The sequence below is a fragment of the Xyrauchen texanus genome, chromosome 3, assembly GCF_025860055.1.
Source record: "Xyrauchen texanus isolate HMW12.3.18 chromosome 3, RBS_HiC_50CHRs, whole genome shotgun sequence".
In the NCBI taxonomy this organism is placed as follows: Eukaryota; Metazoa; Chordata; class Actinopteri; order Cypriniformes; family Catostomidae; genus Xyrauchen; species Xyrauchen texanus.
In genome coordinates, this window is record NC_068278.1 from 45,422,365 (window position 1) to 45,431,780 (window position 9,416).

At 38.6% G+C, this 9,416-nt stretch overlaps 1 protein-coding gene across 2 annotated transcripts in view; it reads right to left on the reverse strand.

Annotated features, from left to right (window-relative positions):
- brwd3 (bromodomain and WD repeat domain containing 3) overlaps positions 1-7,842 on the reverse strand; it is a 31,679-nt gene extending 23,837 nt beyond the window's left edge. Inside the window, exons 1-13 of one of the 2 annotated variants that reach the window (XM_052105068.1) lie at positions 7,488-7,842; positions 7,302-7,360; positions 7,177-7,206; positions 6,971-7,030; positions 6,178-6,328; positions 5,898-5,996; positions 5,533-5,693; positions 5,075-5,296; positions 988-1,088; positions 813-883; positions 603-703; positions 322-362; positions 76-180 (exon numbers count right to left, since the gene is read on the reverse strand). In XM_052105068.1, the coding sequence (XP_051961028.1) occupies positions 76-180; positions 322-362; positions 603-703; positions 813-883; positions 988-1,088; positions 5,075-5,296; positions 5,533-5,693; positions 5,898-5,996; positions 6,178-6,328; positions 6,971-7,030; positions 7,177-7,206; positions 7,302-7,360; positions 7,488-7,521 (1,235 nt within the window). In that variant the 5' untranslated portion in view covers positions 7,522-7,842. Of the gene's footprint in view, positions 1-75; positions 181-321; positions 363-602; positions 704-812; positions 884-987; positions 1,089-3,857; positions 3,904-5,074; positions 5,297-5,532; positions 5,694-5,897; positions 5,997-6,177; positions 6,329-6,970; positions 7,031-7,176; positions 7,207-7,301; positions 7,361-7,487 lie in introns of those variants that run through there. The other variant, XM_052105076.1, reaches the window with a different exon arrangement.
- Positions 7,843-9,416: the final 1,574 nt, after the last annotated feature.

Genomic DNA, 9,416 nt, shown 5'->3' on the forward strand with positions numbered 1-9,416 from the left:
GTCTCAGAATAAATCTAACAGATATGCATGCATGCACGCACGCACGCACGCACACACACACAGACACACACTGACCCTGGTAATCTGGTGGTCATGTCCAGCACGATGCTCTTCCATTCATGCTGTTGGTAATGCCAAATCCGAGCTGTACCATCCCGGCTGCCACTCACAAACCTGAGACTGGAGATAGAGAGGCAACACAGACAATAAGATAAACCAAAACAGACTTGCATAAAAACAACAGCAACAACCAGCAGAAACAAACACGTCAGTGAATGGCAGCATAACACAGAATGAAAACATTAATATTAATAAACTCACCTTTCTGTGTGATTGCAAAACTGCACAGCTACAACTTTATCCTGTAAAATAAAAAAACATTATGGTACTCCATTAAAAACAGCACAAATGTACACTCCGGAAACTTTGATTTCAAACATCTTCCTCAGAACTCCTCAATTCCCAGTCTGTATTACATCCCCTTAAACATCCTATAGATTCTGCTTTGTCTGTCACTTAATACAACAAGGTTTTCGCTTCCCCATCTATAACTTTGCCTGCCTGCTTCCCTCCTTTTCTCTCTTTCTCTCTCTCTCTCTCACCGTATGGGAGTCTAGGTCAGACAGCTTCATGGGCGTCTCTGTTCCGAGGTAATAAACTCTGATCATGTGATCCGTTCCTCCAGTAGCCAGAAACATCCCCCCTGAGGTCAAAGGTCTCAAAGTAAGAATTACAGTCTGGTCATGAGACAATAATTATTGAGTGTGTGGAAGATGAACAAATATTATGAGCATTTGTGTGGGTTAACACACCAGAGCTGAAGGAACAGCAGGATATTTGGACTCCTGGACGAGAACGCTCCATAAACTTTACAGGCCTTTCACTGCAAACACAAACAAACAATTGCAAATCGTGAATCACTGTGATGAGACAAAATGTACAACTTCAAATACACATTCTAACGAACACACACATAGTCACACTTACTCAAACTTCATGCTGAGTGCGTTCCACTTCCAAAAACACACCATACCATCAGCTCCAGTGGTGGCTAGATACCGAGAGTAACCTAATACTGATGAAGAAAACTGCACAGACAGAGAAAGAAAATCCCTTCAAACACCAAAACAAAACAAAATTAATTAATCTGTCTTTAATCCCTTCTGAAGTCATTATCATAATTAAAGGACCTGTTCCAACCCTCATAAGTGACTGATTTGGAACCCTCTACATAGGCAGCAACTCTATGTGCCACACAAATATCTCTCCTCACGCGACGCACACGGGAGACTCAGCTCGCAATTGATTTTGATAACGTGAGGAATGAGCATAAATATACAGTACAATGCCATGGCCAAATGTATTGACAGTGACATAAATTTTGTGTTTCGTAAAGTTTTCTGCTTCAGTTGTTGTGGTGTTGATTCACATTGTTTCTAGATGATTGTGCAGAATGATCAGATGCATTTTAAATAATTGCAAAAAGCTTCATTGTCCAAAAAAATAAAAAAAGACTATCACAAAAACCCAAATTTCACAGTTTTGTGAAACTAATTTCACTAATCATATCAGCAGCACCTGGTAAAGTGTGAAAGAATACTAGTCAGGTGAAATCACTTTATAATTATGATTGGATTACAAGAGCAGACGGATTGCTATAAAAGGAGGGAAGAAGTGCTTCCAATCATTGTGTTCTTATTAGCAATGTTTACCTCTAAAGAAAGACGTGCAGCCATCGTCGCTTTGCATCAAAATGGCCTAACATGCAAGGAAATTGCTGCAAAGAATATTGCACCTAAAAGAACCATTTACCAGATCATCAAGAACTTCAAGAGGAGAGGTTCAACTGCAGTGAAGAAGGCTTCAGGTCATCCCAGAGTGTCCAGCAAGCGCCAGGACCGTCTCCTCCTGAGGAGTCAGCTATGGAATCATGTCACCACCAGTGCAGAGCTTGCTCAATATTGGCAGCAGGTTGGTGTGAATGCATCTGCATGCACAGTGAGGCGAAGACTTTTGGACAATGGCCTGGTGTCAAGAAGGGCAGAACATCAAGTACAGACTGAAATTCTGCAGGAAGTACAAGGATTGGACCGCAGAAGACTGGTGCAAAGTTATTTTTTCTGATGAAACCCCCTTCTGAATGTTTGGGACATCTGGAAAATCGATAGTCCAGAGAAGATGTGGTCAATCCACAAAAGGCGAGTGGACAAGCAGAAGCCCACAAATTGTGATCAACTACGAGCACTAACAAGTCAAGAATGGATCATCATCAGTCAGGATTTGGCCCAGAAGCTGATATCCAGTATGCCAGAGCGAATTGCAGAGGTTATGAAGAACAAGGGTCAGCACTGTAAATATTGACTCTTTGCATTTAAAATTCATGAAATACTTCCAGTATACCATAAAAACAATCTACAAATACTGAAGCAGCAAACTTTGCAAAACACAAAATTGATGTCACTGCAAATACTTTTGGCCACAGCTGTACATAGCACACATGTTTTTGGTAAAATGAAGTTCTCTATTCTTTTTTTTTTTTACACAACTTTTTAGAATTAAGAACAGATGAACTGATATGTACATTTTTGGCAGATGCTGATTTTAACAAAAAAAAAAAACTATTGGCCGATACTGACGTTTTGCCACTTATTTTGTCATTAGATCACGGTTTTGCTCATGAATTATGTTTTTAAAATGTACAGAGGTATAAAAGCTTTTTATTGTCCTAAAAATGTATTATTTCCTTTGAAAATGAATTGGATCTGTTGAACACATGACTAGCAAACCTTTTAAACATTTAGCACATTTGTACTGTATTAGAGATGCTCATTTTGAATTATTTTCCTGACTGAAAGCCGACACTCATTAACAATTAACTGACAAGATTAGAATGTTAAATTAGAAATTTAATTAGAATGGACGAGTGTCTGATCCATTAAAAAATACCAAAACATAAGGGGTTTATTTTTAAAATAATAGCAGCATAACAGCAACAAAACATGAGGATTCAAACATCGGCCTAAACAAAAAATATTTCACTTAAATAATTAACAGATTAACAAAACGAAAACACAATGAATCCTCCGGCACCGATGTGTAGAACCATCATAGTAGCCTAGATTATGTAGGAAAATATTTTATAACTTAGTTGCATTTTTCAGACAGCAAAATAAAATAAATGCATGTGGAATTGTATTGTGCTTCTGCTATATTTCAATACTGTATTGCATATCTTACAAATAACCTCATCGTCCTTTTTGCTCGCTTCACTCAGCGAAATATGGCTGTAGGCACATATAGACTGGTGGTGGCGTAGTGGCTAAAGCACAGGGCTGTTTATCAGAAGGACTCTGGTTCGAACCCCACAGCCACCACCATTGTGTCCTTGAGCAAGGCACTTAACTCCAGGTTGTTCCGGGGGGATTGTCCCTGTAATAAGTGCACTGTAAGTCGCTTTGGATAAAAGCGTCTGCCAGATGCATAAATGTAATATAGTTGGTTACACGTGTCGACATGCCCCCATGAGTTGATTGATATGTATAGCCTATTTTTCTTTCACCATGCAGCAAACTTTTTAAATTACTTTTAACGGTTTACCAGTTAATTATAATCATCCCTATACTGTATATAATAGAACATCACAAATTCATATTATACATTTGTTGGGCAATTCCAAAGAAATGTCTTTTACCATGGTATCATGGTATATTGGATGCCATATACACCACTTTAGGGTGCCTCTTGCTTACACAATGCTGACTTCAGTAATTGTGCAAGACTATATTGCCATTTCAATCTTAACTCAATTAATCATGCAGCCTTAAAGGGTAATGATAATTTTCTCATGATTTACTCACTTTTAAGCCATCCCAGAGGTGTATGACTTTCCTTCTTCAGCAAAACTGATGTGAAGATTTTTAGAAGTGCGTTTCAGCTCTTTTTATCCATACAATGGAAGTATACAGGTGCCATCAGTCTCCTGGCTATCTGACGGTCCAAAACGCATATTTAGGCAACATAAAAGTAATAGCTTTGTGTAAAACAAATTATTGATATTTAAATCTTTATTAACTTTTTGCTTAAAAATTAATAGCTTACTGCTAGCAGTCAACGCATCACAAGATGCAAGCGCAATGGCACGTTAATGCAAGAAGTCGGAAGCACGCACTTTGTATACAACAGAGGAACGAACGTCACACAAGAATTAGGTCATTTCAAACAGCAACCGGAAGCAACGATTTAAAGTTAAAAACGTTTAAATTATCAATTTGGTTCTTACACCAATCTATCGATTTGCTTCAGAAGACATTAACTGATCGACTGGAGTCATGTGGATTACATTTATGCTGCCTAAATATGACTTTTGGACCATCAAATAGCCAGCAGATTGATGGCACCTGTATACTTCCATTGTATTGACAAAAATCATTTTAAATGAAATGTCCTTGTAAAAATCTTCGATGGCTTAAATGTGAGTACATCATGAGAGAATTATCGTTTTGGGGTGAACTAACCCTTTAATGGATACCATACTAATGTCTCTGAAGTCAAAGTTTGCTGGTTTCAAAGCGTTTTGGATGGTTTTACCACATCATGTATAGGTAAGTGCTGCTTTCACAACTTTCACGTCTGTAACAATGTTTTTTTTGTCATTAATGCGAGAACAATAATGATTACAAAAATGTTTATAATACATGTTCTTAGGAGTGCCAACCCATCTACATTCAATGGCAAAAAATATTTCTGGATTATGTATTTGAATTCACAGTGTTTTTACAAAGTGTGCTACTAATTAATTATAAACCATCAGTTTTACATAGTGCCAATTTCATGCTTGATTTGCTGATGGTTTTCACTTTGTCAATAATTGCATCCTTAGTATTGAGTAGTATTGGGAGTCAAAACGAGGTATCTTCGGAGGCAGCATAATTATGGTAAGCTTTTGGAATCATCTTCGCATCAGGAAGAAGTCTATAAAGACTTATTGATGTTTTGGAACAAAACTATTTTTCTAAATTCACTTTGTGAAGAAAACTTCTGTTGGTAAACATGAATAACACACACACACACACACCTGTATGGAGGTGATTGAGGCTGTGTGCCCCTGTAATACAGCAACAGGTGCACAGGTCCGGAGGCACCATACACGGATGATCTTGTCACAGCTGGCAGAAGCAAGAAGAGTGTTTTCGAAGTTCACTGTCATGTCCGAAATCTCTGCCGCGTGACCACGTAAAGTGGCCAGGAGACGCCCATCATCCGTTGCCCAGATCTTCACCAGGCAGTCGTCAGAACCCTGACAGAAACAAACTCGAGCCCTGATTACAAACACTCCTCAATTATAAAAACACACTAGTATTTCAATTGGAATAGTTTTAGTTGTATTGTAATAAATCAATGCATACAACAACCTGTGTTATATTGTGAAAAGTAATGGATATTGTTTGACACATTGTCACTGTTAAGTCTAGATTAGACTTGGTTTTTGCCTCATCTGATGCCCATCATGTTACACACATACACAATTTTTACCGTGAAAATGCGTCGGCCAGTGCGGTCAAATGCCACACAGTACACGGATGAGAGGTGTCCCAGAATCCTCCGATGCATCTTCAAGTGCTGATAGATGTAGGGGGGGAAGGTGTGGCCAAACCGAGCCACTCCTGTTGTTTGGCGAGCACCCATAATTGACACTAAACACAGAGTTTTAATCTGTTACAATTACCTCCAACCACAAACTATTAAAATAATATAGTATTCAGCCATCATGAAGCACCATTTTATACAGTGAGAGGAACAAGGTTCAGTATTCTATGTCCACAGCAGTACAAACCCTGCAATGATGCCTGTGAATGAACTAGTGATGGGACATCACCGTTTGGGAGAGCAGGACTCACCAAAATTTGGGGGCTTCACACAGTTGACAGGTGGTTCTGGGGGCCGTCCCCTGTGCAGAGCAGCTAATGTAGAACCACTCCATATTGTATAAGAAGTACCTGAGAGAGAACAAGGAATATTTACTTAATATTCTTTTTTATTTAACTGTGTTGAGAGCTTAAGAAGACCAAATGAGTGCAAGGGAAAGTGTGTGAATGTAATCATGTGCTTCGGCTTAGTCTTTGTTAAAGTAATAACTATGCAAGGCTCTCATTGTTTGCAATCTTGTGTGCATCTCACTTTTTTCTGTCCTCAGTAATGATTGTTGTCCGGTACCCAGTAAACTGCAGACTCCAGGTACACTGGGTGGAATGTGTTTATCTACTAATGGGCCGATCTGCTCACACACACGCAAGAGGTAATCCGCAGGTATTTGCCGATTTAACAACACCTAAAACACACACATATGCAAGTTATGTCCCAAACACAACTAATGAAACAACAAAACCAGCTTGAATGACAATCCTGTTAGGCTGTGCCAAATATTTGTTTTATGATAAATTATTCTATTTAAATAGTTGTTATCAAAACATCTGCAATATTTCTCCAAACAATTAGAGTATATTTTGCGTTATTTTACACACTTATCCAGTATTTATACTGCCGGCTTAAAGTCCACCTCTTTTTCATGCCCGCACGCACAGCCTAATTTCATCCAATCAGAAGCACTCCTCATCAAATATTCCTTGTTCTCCACAGTAGCAACCGAGATTTGATTGGCTGCTGCTTTTGAGTGACGCACAACCCCATTAATCTCCTCTCGATCTATTTGCTCTGCTGTTGTACGCTCCCACCCCCGGCACGTATAGTCTTTCATTCCAAAACAAAAACTTGTAATTTTTTTTTTTTTTTTTTACAAAAAGTAAACGTTACCTCCAATACAGACTTGTATTTATTATAAACCACATCACTCGCCCACAGCACAAAATCGGCAGTTCAGCGGGACTCTTATGCGCCGCATTATATGTAAACCAAGCACCTGTGAATTTTGCCCTGAATTTGACGTGTGTGTGAGAGAGTTTGTTTATCTCACCCAGTCCTCAAAGCTTCGCTTAAACTGCTTTCCGTCCCAACTCCAGCGCTTCGGGATGATCTGCACACACAGTGGGGGGGGGGAAACACATCACAAACGGGATTTTGACACACATCTGCACCTCCCAGCCGCGCCGGGATGAGGAGCAGATGCAGGGATATACAGATTTTAATTAGGTTTGACAGAAGAAGAGGGGTGAAACTCGCCTCATATTCGTGCAGCTCCTGCAGCAGGAGCTAAACAAACACACACAGACACAGCGCGTTACACACACACTGCAACACACTTTCACCGCAATACATCGCCATTGAAAACTCACACTGACACTAACCTGAGCAGATTTCTGACATGGTCCAGATTGCAGGAATCTGGCGATCAGGTAATACAGCTCTGCAGAGAGAGGAAAACAACATAAGATGTTAGCTTAGCCTAGCTTAGCCTCACTGGCTAATGCTAAAACATGACAAAGTATTCATGGCTATAAAGATACAGAATAAAACACAAGCGTGCTGCCCACCGGCTTCAGTTTGCGAGCACGGTTCCGTCGCCATGGCCCGGTTCGGGCGAGGGCTGGAGGTTCTTTGGTGTTTTTGTGGGGGGTCTGCTTGCTAAGAGCGGCCTGTGCTGTATTTGCTCTCAGCGTTTTCGGCCTGCAGCAGCCACTGGTGTTGCTTTGTTTGAGCGCCCCCTCGCGGAAACATAGTTCGCGTGCACTACCATACGTCTCCGCGAGGGGCACAAGTGAGCTCTCAATTCTTTCGGCGGACATCTTGGATGATTTGCTCGTTTTTGCTCTATAGATGTATGTATGTATGTATAAAAGTATGTTGTGCACTTATTTAATGTTTTATGAGCTGTGTAACATCATCTGAGCAGAAAGGCTACACGTGTGAATAAGAAAGATTATTTATAAAGAATTAAGAAGTTTATTTATAAACATACATACTCTGTGTTATATATGATTTATAGGTCTATAATACAGTTGTGTCATGTACATATGTTTTTTGTATGTTCAAATTAAGCCATAGATTATTTTTTTTTTTTTACAAAATGTTATAATTTTAATGCTACAGTTTCTAAAATGTTGTCATCTTCTGTAGCATATCATTGTTTTGTTTTCCCCAACACTTTCAGTATTTGCTCCCTTGTATGATTAATTTCTTACACTTACTATATAATGCATAATGTAATGTTTAATACACTTCTTATTTAGTTAAAAATTTTCAAATGTAGACACCATCCATTTGTCCCAATATGTTTTCTCTGGGCTATGAAACAGCATGGCTCAACAACATTACTGTATATTTATAGGCTGTCAGTCTGTTGCCTCTCAGATGATTCAAACCAACAAGGTCATGGATCCTTGTATTCATCTATCAACTTGTCAAAATCATAGTCTTAGTAGCTGTTTAAAGGTATTTGTGCAGTTTTATCAGATTACACAAGACTGACAAGTATAGGCCTACAATACTTGAAATTATTATTTTCCTTCCAAATAAGGTACAATGATTAAGATCCAATTCACTGTCACTCCTTTGCTAATACTTTAAATTCAATAAGTCATGGTCTAATGGAATTTGTCTCAAAATCTGCTATTGTAAATTTGAGGGAAAAAAACTTTATAAATATTTTTCTCAACAGTAACAGATAACAGTAGTAAATGATTCCAATGCACATCTCAGCTTGAAGTACTCCATACTCCCATCAGCAGAATAATGTGGCAATGTATTTATAGTGTATGCAAAGAACCTCACATCAGTTTAAACCTGTATTGTCTCATGATTATTAGTGTAATTAAAACGAATCAATGCATTTAGGATGATTTTCCTCACTGCTCATGAGAGGTAAAAAATGTAAGCAGGCAGATTTTCCAGGAGTATATTTTTAGTTGATTTGTTTGTTGCATTTAAAGGGATAGTTCACCCAAAAATGAAAGTTCTCTGATCAATTACTCACCATCATGCCATCCCAGATGTATATGACTTTCTTCATCAGAACACAAAGATTTTTAGAATTTCTCAACTTTGTTGGTCCACACAATGTAAGTTAATGGTGATCAGACCATTCAATCTCAAAAAAATATCATAAAGGCAGCATATACTATAAATCTCCACGTTCACATTCTGAAAGTGGAGACTTATAGTAGAAAAAAAACTATGCAATTTTGATCCGTTTCTCACCCAAAGTGATTGCATCACATAGATTGAACCACTGGAATTATCTGGATTATTTTTATGATGCCTTTATGTGCTTTTTGGACCTTCAAAGTTCTGGCCACCATTCACTTGCATTGTATGGACCTATAGAGCTTTAATATTCTTCTAAATATCTTTGTGTTCAGAAGAGAAAAGAAAGTCTTACACATCTAGGATGGCATGAGGTTGAGTAAATGATGAGAGCATTTTCATTTTTGGGTGAACAAACCCTTTAGGGTTTAAGCTTAAAG